The sequence below is a fragment of the Elaeis guineensis genome, chromosome 3 (assembly GCF_000442705.2).
Source record: "Elaeis guineensis isolate ETL-2024a chromosome 3, EG11, whole genome shotgun sequence".
Lineage (NCBI taxonomy): Eukaryota > Viridiplantae > Streptophyta > Magnoliopsida > Arecales > Arecaceae > Elaeis > Elaeis guineensis.
In genome coordinates, this window is record NC_025995.2 from 97401415 (window position 1) to 97428042 (window position 26628).

General features: G+C 36.7%; 3 protein-coding genes across 4 annotated transcripts; all 3 read left to right on the forward strand.

Annotated features, from left to right (window-relative positions):
- Positions 1 to 2735: 2735 nt before the first annotated feature.
- Positions 2736 to 8158, forward strand: LOC105041643 (inositol-3-phosphate synthase). The gene is made up of 10 exons (XM_010918611.4): positions 2736 to 3075; positions 3180 to 3248; positions 3335 to 3470; positions 4976 to 5223; positions 5579 to 5805; positions 5893 to 6008; positions 6366 to 6542; positions 6625 to 6813; positions 6900 to 6962; positions 7795 to 8158. The coding sequence occupies exons 1-10, from the start codon at positions 2888 to 2890 to the stop codon at positions 7912 to 7914; spliced, it is 1533 nt and encodes a 510-aa protein (XP_010916913.1). The 5' UTR covers positions 2736 to 2887; the 3' UTR covers positions 7915 to 8158.
- A 1720-nt stretch (positions 8159 to 9878) lies between these two features.
- On the forward strand, positions 9879 to 11263 carry LOC105041784 (non-specific lipid transfer protein GPI-anchored 11-like). The gene is made up of 3 exons (XM_029263765.2): positions 9879 to 10206; positions 10678 to 10708; positions 11113 to 11263. Exons 1-3 carry the CDS (start codon positions 9879 to 9881, stop codon positions 11261 to 11263), a joined length of 510 nt encoding a protein of 169 aa, XP_029119598.2.
- Positions 11264 to 13459: 2196 nt separating this feature from the next.
- Positions 13460 to 16099, forward strand: LOC105041642 (non-specific lipid transfer protein GPI-anchored 31). Of its 2 annotated transcripts, XM_010918610.4 has the most exons (3): positions 13466 to 14078; positions 14192 to 14218; positions 15813 to 16099. In XM_010918610.4, the coding sequence occupies exons 1-3, from the start codon at positions 13733 to 13735 to the stop codon at positions 15962 to 15964; spliced, it is 525 nt and encodes a 174-aa protein (XP_010916912.1). In that variant the 5' UTR covers positions 13466 to 13732; the 3' UTR covers positions 15965 to 16099. The 2 variants fall into 2 exon arrangements, with proteins under 2 accessions (XP_019704487.1, XP_010916912.1); XM_019848928.3 differs by lacking the exon at positions 14192 to 14218 and having other exon boundaries at positions 13460 to 14078.
- Positions 16100 to 26628: the final 10529 nt, after the last annotated feature.

Below are 26628 nucleotides of genomic sequence, written 5' to 3' on the forward strand. Positions count from 1 at the left end.
CAAGGGTGTGCGATATAGATGCTTTGCTTCGTGGTTGAACTGGTTCACCGTCAAACTGGTGGATCTTATCTAACCAATAATTAGACCTCAGCTTGTGACTACTAACTGTTTGGACCACCTCTTGCATCCTTGGGAGCACCGTGACCATACACGTCCTGCTATGGAACTGGGCCACAAACAATATATGTGGCCAGTTTGGCATGTCTATTTAAAGAGGTATCTTTTGCGTGCCCTTCTTTTAAGGGTTGATGGGGACTCCCTAAAAGCTTGGAATCACGTGGAACCCTTTTTAAGGGACAGGGACTGCACCCTGGTGGTATAGATGGACAACAGTGAGTATCAAATCCAAAAATCTTAGTCTTAGACAAGCATCCAATTTTGCCGATTCTTAGGATCTAATAAGAATTTACAAGAAAGAAACCTATAACTTTGTGAGAAAGAAAACTCTAAAAAAAAAAGAGTTAGAATCTTCTAGGTACATAAAAAGGAACTTATAAAAGTTCTCTGAAAGCAACTCAAACTACGAAATAATTCTGGTGAGATTACTGCAATCCATATCGTGTCAAACTATGCAAATATTGCCATGTTAGAAGAAAAAGTACGCATCAAGTGGACTTATCTCATCTCATGCAGGAACACCTAAATGGTATCATCATCAAATCATTTGCTCTACAAATGGTGGATTAATTGTTCTTTTTCTTTCTTGTTCAAAATAGTAGATGACTGCTTGCTATAGAAGTGTTGCTTGCTGGTTACTCATATCGTTATGATTAACTTCTCCACGGTATATAGATTATTGATGTGCATAGCCTTCATGGCAAGGAACAATACGATGCCCAATTAGCCTAAGCATAACCCTAGCTTCCATGCAATTACGTATTAATAATCTATACCACTCCTAAAAGCAAATAATATGAGCAATCTTTACAATTTTTTCTTAAATATTTGTAAAAAAGAACTAAAGAATGGATTAAATGGGAATGAGTCTTTCTTAGCAAGTGTTTCTTTTCTTCTCTCTCTCTCTCTCTTTTTAATAAAAAAGAGACATTAGAGCAGCGAGCTTCATAGGACACCAAATTTATTCAACATAGAATATGTATAACAGAAAAAAAGAAAAAAAAAAAATTAGGCACAGGAAGTATTGCTTTAATTACAAGGAGAAGTGTTCCTTTTCGACTACCATATTCATGTTTATTTTTTTTTTCAAGAGTGGATGAAGTGAGATTCAATCCTTGTTAGCAAGTCTTATTTTGATTACCGGATTCATATCAATTTTTTGGTTTAAGAGTGGATTTCAGTGGGATGAGATGTTGATGGTAACGTCAAGCATCCGTGGATATTAGTGACTAAGCCTTCTCTCCCTCCTCGTCGTATCCATGGTTGATTTAGAAAAAGACCAAACCCACCGTCCCTCCTGGGCACGTCGGTTCACATGTGCAGGGAATCTTTGTGCTTGAGTCACGGGTGGAGGAATCATTCATTCGTTAAGACCACGTGCCCTCTCCCGTCCTCACCCGGTCACGTTACTCTCCCGGCGCCTACGCCTGTTCCGTCTCATGGCGCTGTTCGCGTCCCTCTAACCGACACCGGTAGCCAGGGCCGGTAAAATACGATCAAACCCCACAAGTGCATCCATGTTCGGCCTATCATAAAATAAAAAAATTAAATTTAAATTAAATAAATTTATTTATTTAATTTATTTAATAATTAAATTAAATTTAAATTTTAGATATCTAATCTATTTAATCTATTTAATTCATTGAATACTCAAATTGAATTGAATCAGACATGTTTAATCTATTTCTGATCTATTTAATCTGAACTGTTTAATCTATTTAATTTATTTAAGACTCATTTAATCTGTTTAAAATTTATTTAATCTATTTTTGATCTATTTAACTTGATGTATTTAATCTGTTTAACTCATTTTATTTAATTTAATCTATTTAATAAATAAATTAAATAGATCAAATTATTTATTTAATAAATAAATTAAATTTAAATTTTTTATTTATTTAATAAATAAATTAAATTTGAATTGATAATTTTTAAATTTAATTTATATTAATTTTATTATCTATTTATGATCTAATCTGATTTCATTGTTATCTCGATTGAGAACGGTGAGAAGGAAAAAATTATTATCTGGACCAGCGCAACTCGCGGAGCATATGCACAGTGGATAACGTGCGATCGAAAATTCGTGACATACAGGGATGGGGCGTTATCTATTGTGAGATTTGGGTGATCTATCTAAGCGTGATCCAGGGTGGTCTATCTGAGCGTGATCCGGGCAATAAATTCTCGTGGGAAGGGACCACGTAACGGCTCCTGACGCCGTCAGGACCTTCCACTACCTTCCGAAGCGGGCCCCGCCCCTTCCCTGCAAGACACGTGTCCTTGTTTCCTTATGCCACGCTTACGAAAAAAGTACACAGCGGGCCCCACTCCATGCAATACGACGGAATCAGGGCCTTACTTGCCCGCATGCGAATCTCCATGCGACCGATCGAATCACCGCCCGTGTCTCCCCGCAAGACCGAGTCCACGTTTCGGGGAGGAAAGCATCGGGGACGGTGGCATAGGATTTTCTATGGGGAGATACGCACATAGAAGCCACCGCGGAAGGGCATACACGCGTTAGCTCTGCGAGAAGCAGAGACCAGTGGAAACGCGACACGCGTCCATTCACCTCTTTATAAATAAGGGGCTTTGGGCTCGTGATCGAAGAAATTCACAGGGAGCGCCTGCAGAGGGAGGTGAAGCGATTCAGAGAGAGAGAGAGAGAGAGGAGGCTAGATAGTTTTCATTTTTCTCGTTCTTCCTCTCTCTCTAATCTCTAATTAGTCTCGATTAGTTTTGAGATTAAGGAGGATTAAGAGAGAACATGTTTATAGAGAAGTTTAAGGTGGAGAGCCCCAACGTGAAGTATGGGGAGCACAAGATCGAATCGATGTACCACTATCAGACCACGGAGCTCGTCCACGAGACCCGTGATGGGTCCTACCAGTGGATCGTTAAGCCGAAGACCGTCCGATACGACTTCAAGACCGATACCCGTGTTCCCAAGCTCGGGTGGGAATTTTTTTTTTTTATTACCGTTGCTGCCTCAGATTAAGATTTTTTTTTTTTGTTTATTTTAATGATTTATAATAATAATATTATTTATATATGGCTAGGGTGATGCTGGTGGGGTGGGGAGGGAACAACGGGTCCACACTCACAGCTGGAGTCATTGCTAACAGAGAGTGAGTGATTTACTTGTTTTTGTAGATATTTTTAATTTTTTAATGCATATTAAGAAGTGGTTAATGGTTGTAATGATGGTGATTAGGGGGATTTCATGGGCGACCAAGGATAAAGTGCAGCGGGCTAACTATTATGGGTCGCTGACGCAGGCTTCCACAATCAGGGTCGGATCTTTTAATGGGGAGGAGATCCATGCTCCGTTTAAGAGCTTGCTTCCAATGGTATTAATTTTAAAATATATTTGTTTATATTGTTAAAGATTTTTACTTTGATGAAAAGGACACAAATCACGTGACTATAAACAAATATGTAAATGTAATTAATATTATATAGAGCATTGGAGCTGCTTTTTCGTCTCTCTGGCTTATTTGTGCCTTCTCATCATTCTACATCAACAGTTATCAGCTTTTTTTTTTTTTTTTTTTTTAACTTCCACCTTTCGTCAACACCTTTTTTTTTTTTTCCTGTTTTCTGTGTTGTTCCCTCCTGGTTGCAGGAGCTTAAACCATTAACCATGACAGGGAACGGCATCAGTTCTCAGAGGACTTGTTTGGTTCACGTGAAGTAGGGGGAGGAAAAGACAGTTTCTGAAAAGTGGAGAGATAACTGTTTATTTGGTTAGAGTTTTAAGCGGGGAGAAAATGAAATTTTTTTTTTTTTATAGGAAGATATTTTTAAAATTTATGGTTAATATTTTATAAAATATTAAGATGATATATGAAATAGTGGATATAATATTATATTAATATTATCTTAATATTTATATGAATATAATATTTATATTTATATTATAATATTTATGATTAATATAATATTTTTATTAATATTAATATGATATTTATATTAATATATTAATATTTATATTAATATAATAATATTTAATATTATATTTATATCTATATTAATAAATTTAATATATTAAAATATTAATATTATATTAACATAATAAATTATTATAATCTAATATTATATTATAATATATTAATATTATATTTATATCAATATAAATATAATATTAATATTTATATAAAGTTGAGGAGCAAAAGGTATGGTATTATATTTACTAAGGGTATAATAGGTATTTTATATGATTTTTTTAAAAAAATGGATGCTTAATTTAAATATAATCTATTATGCAAGAAGTCATTTTTTTTCGGTCAATCAAATATGCCAAAATGCTATTTTCAGAAAATAATTTTTCAAAAAATTACTTCATGAGAAGATAAATACTTCCCGTGAACCAAACAAATCTAGAAAGTTAACATCATCAGTTGGCAAATCTATTCAACCTATTAACCTTTTTCAATTGAGTTGTTTTCTGTAACCTATTGGGAAAGGTGTGGATGATTGTGACGATGATGACGACGATTTTTTTTTTTTTTTTGTGATAAAAGATGAATTCTTGCTATATTTTACATATGGTTTTATTTAAGCAAATGCCTTCTGCATGCAAAGAATATCATGAGAATTGAGCAGATCGAGAAAATAAAACATAGATGGAGATAGGATAACTCATGATTAACAATAAAGAGTGGGGAAAGGGGAGATTGAGATGGTATAGATGGAGGCTACGAGAGAGGTTTGTTAAACTCATATTATGTTTACATGAAAGGCTAAATGACTGTTTGTCAGGAAAAGGACTAAATGACATGGTATGACTGGAATGCATCTTGTTGGCTATGGCTATTATCATGGAAGTATCTTAATTTATCTTAATTATTGTCAGGTTAACCCAGATGATATCATCTTTGGAGGGTGGGACATAAGTAACATGAAGCTGGCTGATGCCATGGCGAGGGCCAAGGTTCTGGACATAGACCTCCAGAAGCAGCTCAGGCCCTACATGGATTCCATGGTCCCTCTCCCCGGAATCTATGACCCTGATTTCATAGCTGCTAACCAGGGGTCACGTGCTAATAATGTGATCAAGGGGACGAAAAAGGAGCAGGTCCAACAAATCATCAAGGACATAAGGTATCAGTCAACTATTAACTTCTTCTAATATTACTCCACAATATGTATCAATCAACCATCAATTATTAGCCTTCTAGACTTTATAGTTGATGTTAGCTCGATAGCTGGTTGTGAAACTCCACTTAATACTTCTGTGAAGCTTTCTGAACTTGGACTTATACTCCATGAAAAACTCTTCTTTAACTAGGAGGAAAAAAGGGTAAGGATTGGAAGAAGAAGATGATGATGATTAGAATAGGTTCTTTTTGAATGTCCGATGCCAAAATAATAAAAGATGCATTTATATAATGTTTTGAGAATCAATGTATGCAATTTTTGGTTTTCATGAGTGAGCTCTAAATTGGAATTTGAATAGGGTGTTTAAGGAGAAGAACAAGGTGGACAAGGTGGTGGTGCTATGGACAGCAAATACTGAAAGGTACAGCGACGTGATTGTCGGGCTCAATGACACTATGGAGAACCTCTTGGCTTCGTTGGACAAGAATGAGACCGAGATATCTCCATCGACTTTGTATGCACTTGCTTGTGTCCTAGAGAACGTTCCATTCATCAACGGAAGCCCGCAGAACACCTTTGTGCCGGGTATGATGCTTCTGTTCAAGTAGTTGGTGGTTTTGGACCTGCAAGGGAAGTCACAAGATGCTAATATTGGAGAATCCTTACGTGCAGGACTGATTGATCTGGCTATTAAGAGGAACAGTCTCATTGGTGGAGATGACTTCAAGAGTGGGCAGACAAAGATGAAGTCTGTCTTGGTGGATTTTCTTGTGGGAGCTGGAATCAAGGTATCTAATTTTTTTATAGAGCTTTTTGATTATACAATACTTAGATGATTGAGCTTTCATGCTCAATGTGAATTACAATACATACTACTCCCGTCCAAGTGAAATGACATTGGAAAATCTCTGGACTTATTAAATCTTCATCCCTGCAGATTTCAAATATAAAGTAGGTGCTTTAGTACACTTTTCTAGGTGGTCATGGATATTATTAGATGCATCGATTTTAACTATACATGTACAAAATGCAATATTGTTGGACTGCCTGATTGTTTTATTAATTTATACAACTGCTTTTCTTACATGACAAAAACTAAGCATAAAATGAGAAAAAATAATGAAAATTTTCTTCTTTTCTTCCAGCCAACTTCTATAGTCAGCTACAACCATCTCGGGAACAATGATGGCATGAATCTCTCTGCTCCACAAACTTTCCGGTCGAAGGAGATCTCAAAGAGCAATGTTGTTGATGACATGGTCTCTAGCAATAGCATAGTCTATGAGCCCGGGGAGCATCCAGACCATGTTATTGTCATCAAGGTAAGCAAGCATCCAATGTTATGTTGATACTGTGGTAGCAGGCTTTCAAGCTGTAACTGTTCAATTGCTTGTGTTGTTATAGTATGTGCCCTATGTTGGGGACAGCAAGAGGGCTATGGATGAATACACATCAGAGATATTTATGGGTGGGAGGAACACAATTGTTCTTCACAACACATGTGAGGACTCTCTTCTGGCGGCACCCATCATTTTGGATTTGGTTTTGCTGGCTGAGCTCAGCACCAGGATTCAGCTCAAAGCTGAGGGGGAGGTGTGTACGAATGACTCGGGAGGAATGTTGCTCTGTAAGCTTGGCTTAGGCTGATTTAGTAATGCTGTTCTTGTTTGGTTGTGCAGGAAAAGTTCCACTCCTTCCATCCAGTGGCCACCATCTTGAGTTATCTCACCAAAGCTCCCCTTGTAAGTGAAAATAGTTAATTTTTGTTCCTTTTATTGGGTTTATCTTCATATCAGTAACTGGCATTAGATAAGTATTTCATTTATGTCATTTAGTTTTAATTTTCCAGGCTTTTTCATTCTGCCAGTTTGATGAATAATTAATGTTCTTATGTGAGCTTCATATATTACATTTCAGTACTACTAAAACGTATAAAGAAATGTGCAGATATTCTTTTTCCAGCATCGAATTAGTTTGATGTTGAGATGGAATAATGTTGCATTCAGCAAGAAATAATACTTTAATCCTTTATGTAAGCATGAAATTGCTGTTGCTACATACTATGAGTTTGTATGAAATGTAATAAAGCAAATCGATTGAGTCGTAAGAAGATCTTTAGAACTTCAGGAATAAATATTAGTGTATGATATTTGACTTGCATATGGTGGCATATAGATGTCATGTTATTGCAGTAAATCTATAATCAAAATTTCTTTTTTTTTTTCCTTCTAATTATATTCGGAGGTATTTAGTGAACCCTTGCATCAACATATGTTAATATATGGTGTAGGATGTGTCCACAGCATCTGGGATAATGGTCCTAAGTCGCTTTACAATTTTTTCGGAGAAAACCTAGTCATTGAAGACAAATTATGTTATGTAGTACTATGCTGCAACTTGCAATAGGCATTTGAGATACTGGTCCAAAGTAATCCAAGATCAATGGTACCATGTTGTTTACCGTCATGTTTGCTTGAACGATGACAGAAATTCCAGAGAGCCTAATAAAATTAGTCTGAACTTATATTTATTTTTTGAGAGAAGTAACTTGAATTTATTTTGTGATGCAAATAGGTTCCTCCAGGCACTCCTGTTGTGAATGCCCTTGCAAAGCAGAGAGCCATGCTGGAGAACATCCTGCGGGCTTGCATTGGACTGGCTCCTGAGAACAACATGATCCTCGAGTACAAGTGAACCATCAGAGAAAGAGGGTGGAGAGGGTTGATGGGGGAGTGGGGATGGGATCATGACCGTTTTCTGTTGTATGGCTTGTGTTGTTCAAACTGGGCTTTTTTTTTTTTTTTTTTTCTTTTTTACTTTGTGTGGCTGTTGGCTTTGCCTTAGCTGATGAAGTCTGATTAGTGCAGGCAAATTCATGTATTTTTCAGTTTCAGATTTAGTGGAAGCCCTTATTATAAATGGTGTTTTTTTAGGAGAAGCTCATCTTTTCCGACCTATGATTCTTATTATGGTTTCATGAATCCCTTGTCATTTCATGTGTTTATTTTTCCAAGAAGCTCGGCTTTGCTTAACCACAATAATTAATTGTTGTGGCATCTCTTTGTACAAGGGGTAAATATCACCATTTGATTAGAGGGCATTTTATCAGTCCTGGGGTCAATATCACTATTTAATTGGGGGACATTTTATCAGTCCTGATATCTCTGGTTATGAATTTTATAATTAAGTACTCTTTTATCTTACATCAGGGTGTTTCTTACGTTTATCCTTGAGAAATCTAGGTGTTATCTAGTTTTCTAACTTACAACAGATGAATGTATTAGCATAACAATGTTGCCGGTCAACAAAATGATGATAGCTTGACATAGGAGTCCAACATGAAGTTTTAAGATTTTAATTTCTGACTCGGTGTTTTTTATATTGTTGGAGCTGATGGAACATTTGGGTTTGTTCTCTTGGCTAATTTTTGGTTTTGCTGCTAGACAATATTAATGGATGTATGCATGCTATGGCACATCTAGCCTCAAGACAGCGTGGCAGTTTTCTCTTGGGAAATAACAACCGTAGAGAAATGCATCAAGAACAATCAAGAAAAGGGAAGAAAACAGGAAGATACCCCCAGATCACACACTCTTGGAATTTCTGTTAAGGTAATTGTAACCAGTAGAGAGTTGAAATGGCTAATTTAAAATAATTTTCGTTCGCAAAGCCTTGAGAAACATTATGGTTGAGAAGGGGGAAAAACGCCTCATGTAGTGCATGGTTCATATTTGATGTGGTTTTTTGGTGGTTTTGTTTGATGTTGTTGAAAACTATCAACTCTTAAGCATTTTCTTGTTGTCAAGATTTTGTCTTGGAAAAGTTTGAAATTCTTAATATCTGAATTTTTCTTTTTTTCCCATCCATTTTTCTGCAGCATCAATTTCCCAAGTACTTGTAATTATAATAGAATCAGTTTCTTGTATAACTATCCTCTTGTCATAATATTCTACTCTTTGCATCATTTTGAGATGCTTCACTTAATATATTTGCAGTAATGAAGCGACAGAACTTGGGCCAATTCATGAGCACAAAGTTACAAGACTTTGCACATACCTGGTTGTAAGATTTTCCTACAGTTGGAGTTTCTTAGGATTTTCGCCACCGACAAAGGAAAATCTCAAAACACTTAAAAGACTAATCCTTTTCAAGTTTTATATTAACTTTCTTGAATCAGTAATCTAAAATACCTTCCAGTCCAGTTAATTGATAAGCATTTGAGAAGATCACCACAATTTTTCGCAAGATATTATGCAAATGTAAGAATATGAAAAAAATTGGTTTATTCTATTAAAACTTTAATGTTCATAAGAAAGATAAGTATATATACCAGAGACGAAAATTTTGCTATCTTCTTGAGGCTATGCTCTGGCCTACCCACGCCCACAAGCCCACACTGAATTGGCGCTCCCATTTCGAATCCACTGCACCACGTAACTATCCAAAGATCTCCAAATCCAAACAAACCCTATAATCCGCAACTATTTCATTAGCTGAAAGTGAGAGAACCAAGGACTAAATATTACCCAAACCTTATAATTCTCAACTCCTATCCCTGTTCCCTGTCCCTATTCTCGCTTTATATATCCATATCCCATTCCTCTCATCACCCTTCTCTCACACACTAAGCTCTGTTCCTCGTTCCAACATCACCAACTATGGCTAGACTAGTGTTGGCCATTGGTGCCGTGGCCATTTGGGCTTTCTTGGTCGCCTGTGACTCCTCTCCTTCACCACCCTCTGGTTGTGATGATGTTATCCCGGATATGGCGGATTGCTTGCCGTATGTGACAAATGGGAGCAATGTGAGCAGCCCCGGCAAGGGGTGCTGCACCGGCATTGCGCAGGTGGTGGCCAAGAGCCCACTGTGTCTTTGTGAAGCACTCAAGGAGGCCTCCCAACTAAATATAGCCGTTAACATGACTCGGGCTCTTGGCCTCTCCAAGATTTGCAAGCTAAACGTGCCTCCAATTAGTAGTTGTAATGGTTCGTAGTTGTTGTATTTTTGAACACAATCCTTTCAATCTTGTCTTTAGTATTGTGTCTTCTTTTCTTCTATTCCCATAAAATGTGCCAGTATTAGTTTTTGAAGCTTTTTTTTTTTAAGGTCGATTGAATTATTTTTATTTCTCAGTTAAATTTTTTAAGCTTAAGAAGGGATCTAGTGCAACCATTTTGTTACTCCGTTATCTTTGGTTAAGATCTCTGGCATTTAAATCTATCATATTTAAATTGCATTTTTAAGTGCTATATCTATATTCTAAGACAAAATTACTATAGGTTTTTCTCCTAGAGAAAAAAAAGAGTATCATTTGCTTCTCTGAGATTTCTTGGCACTTAGTTTCTATTCGAAAATTTAGACCTGTAATTTTTCTTTTTTCTTTCTATCTTTTACCGTAGATTTACTATTAATCCTGGTTTCATGAAACTTACATTTGTTCGTGTTGGAAATTGCAGCTACAAGTCCTCCTGGTGAATCTCCTGGCAAGTTTCTCTCCCTCTTTTATCTCCCTTTTATTTGATCACTCTTTTTTTTCCTTTTTCCTCTTTTTTGACTATAGATAACTATAATGATTTGCAGTCATGATTTACCACTTTTTTTAGACATGAAATACTACTAATAGTTTTGATGGCTGAAATACTCATTTCTCCGTTGCCTAGTTACACTACTAATGTTATTTTTTGGGGAGAAGGTTCACTAAGCATTAATTTAAACTATAACATATATTTAAGCTTGTTGTTGAATTTTGATTACAGCCTGTGTGTGGCTTAGCTAGTAAATCACTAATCCACACATCAGTCTGATTCTTCCATCCCTAATTAATACCCCAAGAAATTAATACCTCAAGAAGACTGCTATCCATGCATACTAATTTTCTTAATGCAATGCAGCTCCGCCGTCACCACCTCCGAAATCACCATCGGTGCCATCTCCAACACCGGTTGCTCCTCCACCAATCCCAGTCTCTCCACCACCAACGGCCCCGCCGGCTCAATCACCTGTTCTTCCAGCCCAAGCACCATCGCCCTCAGGCACAGCTGAGCTGAGGATTTCTCTCAAATTCCTTTCTGGGATGCTGGCGTTTGCTACATTATTCTCATGGTGGATGTTTTAGATTTCATCAATTGATCTGGCTATTAGGCCCAGTATGCTTGGTTAGTGGTTGCAGTAGTATTTGAGAGAGTTGAGAGTGATATTGATGAAATTGATGTTAGGTCTTTCGGGCTCACATGACGTTTGGGTCTTTCTTTCGCTCGTTTGTTTTGTCTTGGCTTTGGATCCTTTCTTAAGAGACTAGCTCTTTGTTATGTTATGTCATGATTTATTGAGTTTTTTTTTTTTTTTGATGGAATACTTGAATTTTTAAAAGTACTAGCATCATCCACGTGCAAGTACATGGAATTAAAAGTAATACTTAATCATTTTATTTATTATCTATATATGAATGGATGAATCTAAACTATGAAACAAATAACATTTTATATACACTACATTTAATTTGAGTGTTCCTTTAGTTGATTTTTATAATTATTGGATAGCTAGACATGGTAATAAAGATACAAACCAACCCATGTAAGCTAGACTACTACTAATTATCTAGACCAAATTACAAATCTAGGACTTGCATCTAACATATTGGTCTATATTTAGAGTTTAATTTTCAGCTAAAAATCTGGTTTTTGTTTTAGGCTTTCAGCCCCAGTTAATCAAGCAATTATCAAACAAAAATAAAATTTTAATATTTTTATTATATAGCAACAAATGCATCTATAAGAATGATGCATGAACATTTTTGAGTTCTACTGATATGCACTGCCTATGCATAAAATAATGTATAAGATATAACATGAAATGAATGGATAAATGCCGCATCGTCAAACACAATGCAGATCCTTAAATTTTTATAAGTAAGAACAGGTACCATTATAGAAAAGATATGCTTCGAAATTAATAATAAATTCAGAATATTTTTATCATTAAGGGCATGGTTGAATGCCTAGGCCCAAAGTCCTATAGGATAGTAGATTGTTTTTTTCTCTATGGGGTTCATGCCGATCCACTCTAATAGTTCTTTGAGTTCTTACAAATATAAGTTGAGTCTAGCCTGACTTAGCTAGTTGTTTCGTTGCAACCCACGAATTTCATAGGATTTTGAATCTAGACATACAAATAAATCCTAAATGATAAATTGTTTTGCCGGCAAATATTTTGTTTTGTAGTTGGAGTATCTACAACTAAACTCCTTAAGAGCTGTTCACAGCCATTCTTTTATGTTTTTTGAGTCCTCCTAAAAGTAGATGATGGAAAAAGAAAATCTCTCTAGCATATCCGATGAAACATAAGAATTCAAGAGAAACCTTCCCCTTCACCATCCATTTCTCTTTCTGTTTCCATCCTGACCGAATTGGTTGCCTCTCGGCTCCACTTACAGATCAAAACAGAGAAATTTCCCTCGGCATTCACCTTTCTCCGAGGTGCAGCGTGAAACCGTGCGAGAGCTGCGGATAAATGGGAAAGGAAGAATGAGCTCGGCATGTCACCAGGAAAACGAAAGCTACTAAGCAACGCTAAAGGGGGAATCAAATTTTCCACATTTCTGGAACCGGCCAATCTTTGATTCCATGGCCAGCCCCACAATTTGTCATCCGATAGTTACATCACCAAATGGGTACATTTGTTGATGTGAACACGATCCAGCTAGCCATTCAAACTTATAAAGAAAAAAAAAATAAATAAATAAACAGAGAGATCAAATTATAGCCATCATAGGTGAGCATGTCATCAAATGATAAAAGTGCACCATCCCCAATCATTGCTCCATGTTATGCTCAATTGGCACAGCAAGGTATTAGTTAAATATGCTCCGAATAGATGAGCCTGAATTGTTTATCAAACAGCATTTTTTGCTCAAATTTTAGTTTTTTGAAGAATTAAAGAGTTTAAAATGAATTGAGAAATATTGCGGTCTTCTCCGGTACTTCATGGCAACTAATAAGTCTACAATGTCCCAGTTATCACCCTCCTCGAACATCATCATTTTAACAAAGTCATAGGTCAAGTCCAAAGTCTTGTGTAATTATTTACATGGTCAAACTCACACCATCCCCAACATTTTCAGAGGCGTCTATCTGGTAAGCCTGGTGCCAGGTCCAGTCCGGGCTCAAGAATTTTTTTTTCACCAACCCAATGCCGGGACCATCAATGCCCTTTTTAAAGCAGGGCTCCTACCCAGGAAAGTGCCTCTTCCACTTCCAGCCATCATTCCACCCATCTACGACTCCAAGAGTGCCATTTGTTTATCCCACCAACCCCTCCCCTTTCCTTTTCTAAAACCCCCATCCACACCTCTCTCTCTCTCAGAACCCCTTACCCCAACCTTCTCCTCTTCCATATCCTCCCTTCCTCCCGTCTCCACCATATCAAGAAGACTATAATCCTCCACTCCAAGTCCATTCCACAAAGCACTAGCCATTGCCCATAACTTTTTTCAATTTTTCCTTGGTAACAACAATGGTTTCGGCTAGCAAGTGTGCATGGGTCCTTGCCCTTTGGCTCCGCCTGGCCATGTTGCAAGGGAGTGGGGCTCAGGTGGGTGCGCCCTCACCCTCCATGGACTGCACCCCTGCTCTCCTCAGCCTGGCTGACTGCCTGACCTTTGTGGAGCAAGGGAGCAACGTGACCAAGCCCCAGGGGCACTGCTGCTCTGGCTTCAAGAAGGTGGTTAAGAAGGAGGTGGCCTGCCTCTGTGAGGCCTTCAAGGGGAGTTCAAACTTTGGGATCAGCCTCAACATAACCAAGGCCCTGACCCTCCCCTCTGCCTGTGGCGTCTCCACTCCTCCTTTCAGCAAGTGCAAGAGTGGGTCCCCTCTCCTTTCCTTCTTCCCATTGCTTGGTTCAGATCTTTAGCACCTCTTTTAGGTTATTTCCCTTTTGAAATTGGTTGCCTTTTTTTTTTTTTGTGTGTTGCAGTTGCAGGAGTGCCTGGTGCAGCCCCTGGTATGTCTCTTCATCCACTGGGATTAATCATGTTATAGATCCATCATTTTTTTTTTCCTTTTCTTTTCCTTTCCTTTCTCCACCCAAAAGATGATTTCATCTCATTAGAACGTAAAATTTTGGTTTAATATCTTATATTAAATTCTCCTCCTCCTCTTTTTCTTTTTTATAAAGGAGAAACCATCCGGCAATAAAGTCCCATTCTTACTTACCAAAAAAAAAAAAAAATCCCATGCTTATCCTTTTTCTCGTTTTTTTTTTTTTTTTTGCCTGTGATCCGTAGGACCAGATATTTAGAAATTAATAAAAAGGAAGTCCTCTCGGGCTTAGAAAGACGAGAGTGCAATATCATATTTCAATTAACTTTTGTGTTTATTGTTAGTGACAACAAGGAAGTCCGTTATACTATCTAAAAATTTATCTATTCATTCATTTATATTTATTATTACGTGTGGCGCGATGGCGAGTGGATAACTGATTTTTTTTTTTTTTTTAAAGGTAAGGGGAGGTCAAAACGGCTGCCCTTAATTTATTGAAAGGAAAAGAAAATTTAGAGTGGATGCTGATCTAGATGGAACCAGAAATGACTTCATTGGTTGCTTTTAGTCTCAAAAAAAAAAAAAAAAAAAAAGACTTTATTGAGGGCTTTATAGTTGCTTTTGTTTCTACCTTTCTAATAGAGGGTTTTTTTTCTTTTCTTTTCTTTTCTTTTTTTTTGTAATAAATTTAAGAGCGGCTGTCGAGTATACGTGTCCTTTAGCATCAGTTATAAAAATATCCTGTAATCTTTGGGGTGTCTCTCTCATAGCACGGATCGGTTTTGATCAGCCACAAAGGGTGCCATCCGATTGCCCTCCCTGTAGGTATATTTGGTCGGTCACACACCTGGTGCAGCTCCGCGCAAGCCTCCGGAAATCTGCCAGCAGTAGAAGGTGACCTTTATTTGGTCGCCTTTCCTCATAGAGCTTTCTTTCTGCGAGTAACAAGCAATCCTAGAAGAGTGGGTCATGTGACTACTGGCCTCGGTCCAAAACCTGTTTAAGACCTGACCCATATTTGGTCGGGTTGGGTCAGAAACTCAGGGCCGAGTCAGACCCTGGACTAGTGATAGCAACCCGACCTGAACAAGCCTGCGCATAATGCAACTTGGCTCTGACCCCTTAGTCCTCTATCTGCCAACTCCATTTTGAAACCAAGATTTTGTTTGACTGATAATAATTCTTTTTGTTTGACTGGATTTTTCTTTTAGATTTTAAAGTGTGTAATACTTTGTGATATTATAGTAATTACGAAGCATAATAAATGGATGGCGGCATCAAAAAAACTTCAACAAAATCACTCAATAATATTATGTTCTCGACCAACGCTTCTAATATTTACAGAAAACATTAGCATACCAAACAAGTTTATTCCCTGCAGCCATTTCAAATCAAATCAGGAGGCCTCCAGAGCTGTTCTAACTGCTGCTATAACATTGATAGGAGTCATTATTTCCAAGTTGGTTGAAATACGTTCGTCCATATATTTCTCCTCACGTATAACTGCAGGAGTTCGCTAGAAGTTTATTGTTGATCCCGGTCTTGAAATCTTGCAGCCCCATCACCATCCAGTGGAGCACCTGCATCATCTGGAAGTGCTTCAACGGTGCCAACTCCATCACCAAATTCAGGCGCCCGAGCTTTATCGGCCCCATCCTTTGTTGTTGTTCTTGCTGCTGCAGCGGTTGCTCTTTTCCAGTCGATATGAAACGAGTCCCTTTTGGCGGTGTTGCTGGAGTTGTATCCGAGGATTTCTTTTGGTTTCATTGAGCTTTCAGTTTGGTAGTGTTCTCAGATTAATGTCATCATCTACCATTTATGTTAGACTATTTTAGTTCTAGTAGAGTTCGTGTCTAATGCTAGAACGGTATGTCTCGATTGCGGGTTTTGGGTTTCAGATATTAAACAAAAAATGTTCTACCGGAAAAAAAAAAGAATAATGGAAGGAAAAAAATATAACATGCTTCGATATGGGGATGACAAAATATGGGGATGACAAAATATGATCCGATCTATCAACATAAATAGATTAATTTATTTAATTTATTTAATTTATTTAATATAGGTTGAATCGGGTTAGGCAGTATAAATCGGTCTATTTAAATGGGCTGGGCTGACAACCAAATCTTGATTCGCATCACGAATTTGTAGCTAAAAGTCAAATTGTCCGCTCACTTTTTTGGCAAATTTGTTGGTGACGCTTTTCTTCTGATTCCCATGGTCCCACCCACTCCAATTAATACCCGTTGTGATTAGGGATAAGGATTTCTATTCTATTCTCTTTCTGTATTCTCCTGTCGCCATCGGTGGTAAGAGGGCCAGGATTCTAACTGTTGGACCGATAAGTGGATGGGAGGGAGAGGATGGTCTCAGTGAGCTCACTGTTGGTGCTTATGCGTATAAGGAGGTTTTCAGGGGGTAGAGAAGCAATCGCCACCGCCATTAGCTATGGTAAGGGAGCATTGGACCAAGTGGCATCGGACGGCTGCAAACGGCCTTATCTCTCGGCTCCTAACTCTTGCCTTTCTACCTCCAACATGGCCAAATGACGGGGAGAGGGACGTTGGAGGGAGGGTGAAGACGAATGCCAATAGGCCTTCGAATCCTATCCTGCAACAGCTATCTTTTTTTCCTCATCTTCTCTTGCATTCAAAATAACCTCTTGAGATCAAAAGATTGCAGCCACTGCTCTAGTCCTAACAAGATCACTACGAAGCTCTAGTAGTAGCAGCAGGTCTCAAATCCGACCATCACATCCTCCTCTTCAATCAGTGCACATTCATTGTATTAGCATCCACGATCACCAACAGAGAATCATCCATTAATATCTTATTTTTTAAGATAATAATTTATTTTTTAATTTCATAGTTTTGGTCGACTCAACAATCTCATTTATTTTCTAAAAAAATATTTTTCTATCATCTGTTGTTTTGCATTTATTGCTAGTTATTTATATATATTAAATATGTTGATTTGATCTATTTGTTAAAGTTGAACCAACATATTAAACTAATAGGTTGATTTGATTTATTCTAATCATTTATTAAACAGATTAAATAGGTTGGATTAGATAATCTATTTATTAAATAATATAAATATAATTTTAAAATTTTAATTTATTTAATAAATAAATTAGATTTAGATTTTTTTTTTTTATCTAACCTACGAAGATCCGATCGATGCAACCTGAAAAGTTTGCCACAGTATACCCACGGAGGGGAAATAAGAAAAGGTGGACACTTTTTATTCATCTATTGTCTATTTATGTGTTAAACCAAAATCAACTACCTCAACGTGCCTGTGATTAAAACTTTGGATAAGGCGGACATATGAGGCGCTGTTCAGCGGAATCCCATTGGATGGGACGGGATTGGGTGCATATGGGGAGGGGACGGAAAGGGGGGAGGTTGGGGATAGAGAATCTCGACTCCATTGCAAGCATTTACCTCTCTCATGCGCTAACTACCGGTTTATTGTGGACTGAAAGCAGAACAGGCGCACAATAAATTCTTGGGATCTATTACACATCCCAAATTCAAGCCAAAGGCAAAATACAGCAGCCTATGTCAAAAAAAAAATAAAAAATATCAAAAAAAAATCAAAAAAATAAAACAAAACATCATGAAAAGGTACGAACATTCCGATCCACAGAACTCCATCTAAATGCTTCACAACAAAAAACAAAATCAGTTTCGAACTTGTTGGGTCGTATTTCATTCGTCAAAAGATGTTGCCATCTTCCGATGACATAGCAGACACATGATGTCATGATTCGATTATCCGTGACTCATCATCTATCCAGATTGCGATACCATAGATTAATCTCCAACCGACCACATTCATCGATCGTTAGCTGATGACGCACAAAAGATCAGCATCCCGATTAGGATCATGTTGTTGGACATCAATCAACCTCGATTTTATCCTCCTCGATCTTTCGTGCACCACTCATCTAGTTCGGATGCAGCACGATTTCTTTAGCGTATAGAATCTGCCACGCCAGCATTCAGTTACAGCGATCTACTATACTACGAATGTGGATGATCGGTACTATAATAACTTATGACTCTACTATTTTGGCTCCTTGACGGTCACCTCTTCGACTCAAATAAATTCTAACAATCTAAAAAATTTATTTCTATAAAAAGAAAAAAATTTCAGATCCACATCATTATTTTTTTCTTTTCTATTCTTTTCTTCTTGAATCCTCACTGATTTAAACATTGAAAGATTTGTGGTCGAGAACCCTCTATCTCCTGTTTCGACGTGTGCGGACTTGCTTTTGCAGATCTCCGATGTGCGGGCCATCCTCCAGCCTTCTCTGTAAACCATCCACGTCGACGAAGCCGTCACAACATCAGTAGAACTCGAGGAGCAGCAACAGGACTCTCCCTATTTGCATAGGGCTGCCTGCAGCTACAAAACAACACCAAAAGAATTTAAATAACAATAGATTGATGGAAGATGAAGTCATTAGTACCAGCCATGCACGAGGTGTAGATTTTTTTTTTGATTTACTATTCTCTGAATATAATATAATAATATTATAAATTATAATAAATAGATATTTATAATATCTAAAATTTTATTATATAGTAAATAATAAACTTTAAAGATAGCCAAATAAAATAAAAAACTTCAGTATCTATTACACATTAGATAATTAACTGTAATGATTGTCGTTTACATCAACCATTAATACCAATACCACGAGATTCCATATAAAAGCTCCTTTACCTAATAAAGGCTCCGCACAGTGCGTGATATATGATTTTTTATTTTTCTAAATATTTTTTAAAAAAAATAAAAATACAAAAATTATATTAAATAAAAAATTTTAATAATTAATTTTTTATTACATATTATGCAATAAATTTTCACATTCGATAAGTAGAAACTCTTATTATTATAATAAATAAAAAATTTCAACAGCCTTATTTCAGTTGCATATTTAACAAGGAATTTGAATGACGCCTGAGCATCCATCGACATGATAAACAGAAAATTGTACACATGATAAATCTTTGTAAAAAGCTTTGCATCGTTGATACAGATCCTATACAACATGTGGGATATCATTTTTTCGTCTTTTGTAGCTGTTCTTCAAATTTAAATTTTTGTTGTATATAAAATAATAAACTTCAATGATTATCAAGCAGAAGATCTCATCATTGTAATAAATAAATAGAAGGCTTTTGTACCCAAATCTTTAATGCACATAAGCAAAGAACTTTAATGAGAGCTAAGCAAAAAATTTCTATCATCAGTACCGGCATCATTATTATCAATGTCTATACCGTAAATGAAAAAATTTGTATAAGCTAAACCTCATGTAGAAATTTCTATCATAAATACTAGCTTTGCTTTTTCTAACATATAATAGAATGTTCTAATAGCCCAATTTTAATCATATATTAAACAATAAATTTTAATCTTACCCATCACTAAAGTTGATTTTTTAATGTGTAATGAAAATTTAAGTATTGAATATTAAACAATCAATTTTAATGATGAGGAAGCAGAAACTCCAATAATTAATACCGATATCATTAAGATCAATATTCATATAGCAAATGGAGAATTTTGTATAAGTGGAGCCTTCATGCAGAAATTTCTAGAATTAATATTAGTTCTACATGATGCATGGGATATGGCTTTATTTTCTTTCCTTGAAATGCATAATAACAATGTAACAAACTGCAATAAATATATAGCTAAATTTTCATTATACATTTAGCAAGGAACTTTAATAATAGCTTAGCAAAAACTCTTATTGTTGATACCGATGTCATTAGTACTATCATTCATACGGCGGATAGAGAACTTTGCATCATAACATTATTGCTGAAACTCTTGTCGTTAATATTAATATCATTAGTATTGGTCAGTGATGTATAGTCTTTTTTTTTTCTCTTTTTATGCTTGAGCATCATATAATAATATAATAAATTTTAATAAGGAGAAGGTTTCAATAACTAAATTTTTATTGCACATTAAACAACAAACTTTAATGATCATCAAGTACATTAATATTGGCATCATTAATATTTATGGTATATTAAACAATAAACTACAATGATGACCAAACATATAACATCCGATGTCATTAAATACTGGTGCTATGTACAAGGTGAACCTCCATTTTATATATATATATAAAACACATACACATGCATATCAATAGAGAGCTAGACTTGACTGCACTTCAGCAGATCTCCACATAGAGCCGGTTAGATTTGTACTGGATTATAAAGATTCTGATCTAAACCATTGAATATGAACTATTATTTTTAAACTACTTGCATATTAAAAATTATATAATTTGGAGATAGCTAGTCTATACATCAATTGTTAAAAAAAGGACAGTTCAAATAATATGAAATTATGTATGGTTTTTTATCACTTGATGTATAAGATAGAGGTTTCCAAATCATATAATATTTGATATGATTATATCTAATGGTTTGGATCATCAATGTGGAACCCTATTATCTAATGTAGATATGACTAGATCTTAGGGGATATCCATTCAAGCATAGCAAAGTTCAACTCTCTCTCTCTCTCTCTCTCTCTCTCTCTCTCTCTATATATATATATATATATATATATATATATATATACATCATAGATTTTTCTAATTTTATACATGTTGACAAATGATCCAATTTCCGCTGCTAGCGCATCTCTTGTTTTTGGATCTTAAATCAGTGACATGCTGGCATCCATGCACTTTGCATGAGTATAGACGGGTGATATGAGCTTTAGTCTTGTGGCTTGTCTAGCCCATGATTCCCTATATGGAATTCATCATGATCTCGTCTTTGAAGCTGTTGATTATTGGAATGCATTTCTAAAGAAATCTACTCCACATAAACATTATCTACAATGAGTTCGTCAGAATGATTCCTTTTCCTATTAACAATGCACTTCCTAAATGTATTTAGCCTGAGGTTGTCATGCGGGGGATTGCCTAGCAGGATTGTAGCTGGCATGGCATTGGATCCAGACTTGAGGTTTGATGAGGCCCAATATAAGTACATGGACAGCGCCCATCTGGTTGGGCTAACGAGTCTCATACTCAAGGTCCATAAAACAATGAATTAGCTGGCTTAAAATTGACAGCGTGGTTCAGCTCAGCAAACCTCCCGGGGGTCCCAAATTTTGGATGCCATTTGAAGGTTCAGCATAAAGTTCTGAGAAATATTTTAAATTTAGGGACTAAGATTTAGAGTTCAACATTAGCCCTGACCCCAAACAAAGATTGGTGCGACTGGCTGATGGATTTGGGTTGTATCTTTCACGTGAAAGAATGATTGATCTTCTTTCACGATCTCAACTATTAGATCACACATCACACAATTTTTAAAGCACAATGAATCATTTCCTTCCATTCATAGTATAGATGATCAAGCTGATGTCATATTTTAAAAGCAGTGCGAAGCATAATCTAATGATTAAGATCACAAAAGAAGATCAATCATTCTTTCACATGAAAAACATCTGAATCCTTGGCTAATACGCCCTCTCACCTCTAGGCTAAAGACCTAATTGTGAAAAAAATCTGGGTGCCCTTATTGTAAAGGGGGACACCCTGCCTGCTTTGGGCCCCTGCAAGCGATTAAATACCAATATCAATATATATATATATATATATATATTGAAGAACAATAACAGGGCCCCATTGATGCTGAAAATAGATGATACGTCTCAATTCTCTAAAACTTTTTTAAATGATAATAAAAAGGGAAATGCAGGTATTAGTCAGCTGTCATCCTTGTCTTAAAAAGGACTTTGTCCGCAATAAAATGAAGCTTTCTTCCTATGGCCTCTTCTCTTGCCTCTTCAGAAACAATAAGGGCACAATCCTGCAATTTGGGAAGTCATTGTCATAGGCCTCTCTCTTTCAGCACTTGAGAAGGCTCTCTCTCCCATAGCATTCCTTGAAAGCTTTCATTGTCTGAAAGAAAGTGATATATAATTGTCCACTTCATTCACGGGGGCCCTTTAAACCTGATTTCCTGGAAGTTCTTTATGATCATTTAGATCGTTTCTTACCATTATAAGGAAATCATCTGGACTTAATTTAGCTTAGAATTGGCCACCAACTATATTTAGTTGGCCGTGTTCCAACTTCCAAGGAGTGTAGACTAACGTAGAGCAGGCAACTGTGACAATCTAGTCGATGGACCACCTCGCAAGTTTTTAATAACTGAAAAGAAAAGGAACCATCAGAACCACCTAGCAGAATCGACGTTCTGTTAGCTGGTCAGGTCTCAGGACGGATGCAATTTAATAACTTTGCAATCCAAGAAATGGTAATTTCCAATAAATTTTCGTCCATGGACCACTAAATGCAATATGTACTTTCTTTCTTTGTGAACACATCGATCCATAGTGATTTTTCTTTGAGAGAGGGAAAATCATCCGAATTCAAATACTTGACAATGCATCATCCAGGACTTGAAAATTATTATATATTTTTATTCATTTTAATTGTGAATTTAGTTTGCTATAATCTTAGTCTAACTCTTTGACACTTACTATTTGATAGTTTTAATTTCTGCCCTTCCTGAATAAGAGTAATTTGGCATATTTGATGGGAAGTGATTTTATTTCTGTATAGTAATTAATAAAATATCGTTAATTATCACGCTCCCGATCTGAAATTGTGAATCGAGGATCATGGTAACCGCCGCATACTTATGAAGAACTCTCTCCATAAGCATGCAAGGTATCTCATCATGATATCAATGCATCACAGTAGAATAAATTCAAATAATTATTATTCAACTTTAATTTAAATAATTAAAATAAATATCTTACATCCGATAAAATTTTACTAAAAATAAAATTATAGATCTAAGTTCAATGAAGTTGACAATGCTAAATCTCGCCTCTAAAAGTTCTGTCCCAATATTTCTTTCCACGCTCGAAATTAATTATCTGAATCTGAAAAATAGAAAGAAAGGTAATGAGCTAGACAGTCCAGTAAGTAACAAATATCTCAACTAGATAATTCAGATATTATATAATTTTTAAGAATAATATTGCAAATAAACATAAGAGTATATTTCATGCTGATTTAATACAAATCAAATATTTTTAAATATTCACATATAATATAATCATAAATCCGATTCGATTCAAAACACTCGTAACTCAACAGTCTTGACTATGACCAACATTTAACCCCTATTGGCGGGGTCCACAGAATACCAGCGCACAACCCCCACTGGCAGGGTCCACAAACACCAGCACACAACCCCCACTGGTAGGATCCACAAACACCAGCGCACAACCCCCACTGGCAGGGTCCACTGAGTATCAACGTATAATCTCCATTGGCGGAGCCCACTGAAATATAGTTAGGCTGAGAGCATAAATCCGATCTGTATCAAAACACTTTGTATCATAATATATCATAATTTTTCACTGAACATGTGCATAAATCGACATACCATAATATTTCAAAAGCACTTTTCTTTCAAAACATAATTTCATAAATCATACATAATTTCAGAGAATAATTATTTATTTTCAGAATAAATATGGAATATCTCGAGAAGATGATTCATTACTTACCTTTCACGGAGCACTGAGTGAATAGATCGACTAACTTCTAGGAGATTCTTCAGTGCCTATTATCCAAAATTATATTTTTACATTAATTTTAATTTAAAATTCAATCTAAACAAATCTCAAATCAAGACCTCACTTAAAATCAGACTCTTCCCTAAACTCGATCAAAATCATCAAATGAAGCCTTCCACTACGCTAATCCTAGAGGAATAACTTTAGAGAGAGAGAAATCCATCAAGAGAGAGAAACAATCTAGAGAAAGAAAATTTTAGAGAGAGAAAGTAGAGAGAGAAAGTCCAATTCTGGAGAGAGAAAGTAAGGTTTCAGACTGAAAGAAGAGAGAGGAGAGAGAGAAACTCTCTCTCATTTTTTTTATTTTTATTTTTTATTTATTTTATTTATTTATTCATTTATTTATATATATATATAAGTATATATATATATATATTATTATTTTTTTTTCTTTTCTTTCTCTTTTTTTTCTTCTTTTCCTTTTCTTTTCTTTTCTTTTCTCTTTTTTTTTTCTTCTTTTCTTTTTCTTTTCCTCCTTCTTCTTTTCTTTTTCTCCCGTGGGTTTCCTTTGGGCCGAAACAAGGGACCGTGAGGTCCCCTCGTTGGCTGACCGACCGACGGCGCAGCCAACGTGGGGCGGCCGTCGGCAGGGGGTGACTCACCGATAAGAAGAGAGTCAAACCGGTGGTCGGCGGTGACCACTGGCGCCAGTAATCAAAGGGAAAACGATCAAAAATGAAAGTTACTTCCGCAACAAAATCCGGCGACTCCGGTCGCCGGCGAGCATGCACATCGGCACGGGAAGGAAGGGGGAGAAGAGAGGAAGGGGAGGAGGCTTACCTCCGTCGCCGGCGAAGCTTTTCCGACGAGAAATTGGACGGCACAGTGACGGGTCTCCGTGAGAAATTTCCGACGATTGCCGCCGTTTTGCTCCAGGATTTCTCGATGAGAGGAGAGAGGAGAGAGGAGGGATCTCCTCCTTAAATAGGGCCGGAGGGAACTTGTTTCCGACTCCGATTAGGAGCCGGTGAACGGAGGAAGAAGACTCCCTTCGGAAGTTCTTCTCCTCTGTTTTTCTTCTTTTTTTATTTTATTTTATTTTGGGCTTTGGTGGGCTGAGATTTGTTATCGGCCCGGGCCATCACATTAACTACAGAACAAGTTAATGCATCAGTAAAAAAAAAAAAAATAATATCATTCCTCATGTTATATATACCGCAAAAATTGCATAACTTCTATTTGCAGTGCGAGGCTCATGCTTTTTGTTTTTCCCCTCAGCCTCTGTAGCATATTAATTCCATCCATCCACGAACTACGGTTTTTTCTTGGCAAAAGAAAATGCATTCCTCTCCATCAAAATCATTCAAAAAATTAACAAAAAAAAAAAAAAAAATTCATCAGTGGATCATGTGACGCTCTAAAATTTTAATAACTCCCATGGGTATTAAGCAACTGCACATATAACATCTTTTAGTCTATTTTATGCAAGGAGGTGGGGTAGGCCCATAATCTGAGTGAGAACTTTTAGATATCCCTTTTCTAAAAATAGATATCTCTTTTACTGGTGGTGAGACCTGGAAAAAAACTAATCACAAAAGAAGAGGAAGAACCCAGTCCAGATCCTGAACCCTAGGCAACTCTAGCTGTTCTTGGTATTAGGGCAAATAATGGCCTATAATTGATTAAATAATGGCCTGGTTTCCTGATCTACGGCAGAATATGATGCGGTGAGGGGGACACCCTGCCTGCTTTGGGCCCCTGCAAGCGATTAAATACCAAATCTCCCATCTCCTTCACATGCATCTCATTCCTCCATATATTATCCTCAGAAGCTCCATCAGCATAAGGTTACTGCCACTCTTTTTTCAAATGGGGAATCTGTTTTTATATGTGGGTTGATCAGTAGCCCAAAAAAGTGCAAACAAAAGCACTTGGGAATCACCAACTTTTTCCATTGCCAATCACATCCCTCTCCCATTTGCCCAACTGAGTCATCCCCTTCCATCCTCCCATGCACCAAGGCCACCCATTAAAATATGCCTTGCTCATATCTCCATTTATTACTTTCCTAGATTATAACCCATTAAAATAACAGGCTTCTAGTTTATTATGTTGCTAGGTTGCCATGCATTCTGCACAGAACTCTTCGCAACATTTTATGGATTCATATTAAGTTGAAGAAAATCCGCTTTCTGACATGAAAAATGACTCAAGGAGCCAATGAACTAATCCAGTGGGATTCATTGCACGGTGAGTGAATAAAAAGCGATCTAATGTTAGCATAGGACAGAGAGGAAAAAAAAAAATGGACCACTGGAGGAAATGAATGGTGATTAACGTCAGGATGCGAGCAGGAATTGATGAGTCTTTCAAATGGAGCCGTGCCAAGGGACCACAAATGGATCGACCGCTTTCAGCTTCGTCAGGGGACCACTTCATGCAAAGGTGACAACCTTCTCCACTGTTGTTCATCAGCCAGATCACGCAACTACTAGGCTTAGCTTGATTTATTAAATGAAATGATTTCTTTACTTTCTTCAGCCTATGTTAATTACCCAGTGATGTGAGCTGACAGAAAAGGAAAGTATCATTGAATGAACCAAAAGGGAAGGTTACGGGCACATATCACTGCATTTTTATGTAGGGTACTCATCACTGTACTTAAATTCCACTGCACAGCAAACTACATGAAGACTAACCCCCCTTTCTTCTTTGCAAGTGGACTCAACCTTCCACCAATATTGTTAAAGCAAAAGATTCAGCCATCTGTCTCGTTATTAG

Bases quoted from the DNA above. Each gene is read 5' to 3' on its own strand.
- LOC105041643 (XM_010918611.4), top strand. From the start codon at position 2,888: ATGTTTATAGAGAAGTTTAAGGTGGAGAGCCCCAACGTGAAGTATGGG. The intron at 3,076-3,179 runs GTGGGAATTTTT...ATATATGGCTAG, and splicing joins ACCCGTGTTCCCAAGCTCGG to GGTGATGCTGGTGGGGTGGG. The intron at 6,009-6,365 runs GTATCTAATTTT...CTTTTCTTCCAG, and splicing joins TTGTGGGAGCTGGAATCAAG to CCAACTTCTATAGTCAGCTA.
- LOC105041784 (XM_029263765.2), top strand. From the start codon at position 9,879: ATGGCTAGACTAGTGTTGGCCATTGGTGCCGTGGCCATTTGGGCTTTC. The intron at 10,207-10,677 runs GTTCGTAGTTGT...TGGAAATTGCAG, and splicing joins TCCAATTAGTAGTTGTAATG to CTACAAGTCCTCCTGGTGAA. The intron at 10,709-11,112 runs GTTTCTCTCCCT...AATGCAATGCAG, and splicing joins CCTGGTGAATCTCCTGGCAA to CTCCGCCGTCACCACCTCCG.
- LOC105041642 (XM_010918610.4), top strand. From the start codon at position 13,733: ATGGTTTCGGCTAGCAAGTGTGCATGGGTCCTTGCCCTTTGGCTCCGC. The intron at 14,079-14,191 runs GTGGGTCCCCTC...TGTGTGTTGCAG, and splicing joins TCCTTTCAGCAAGTGCAAGA to TTGCAGGAGTGCCTGGTGCA. The intron at 14,219-15,812 runs GTATGTCTCTTC...GAAATCTTGCAG, and splicing joins AGTGCCTGGTGCAGCCCCTG to CCCCATCACCATCCAGTGGA.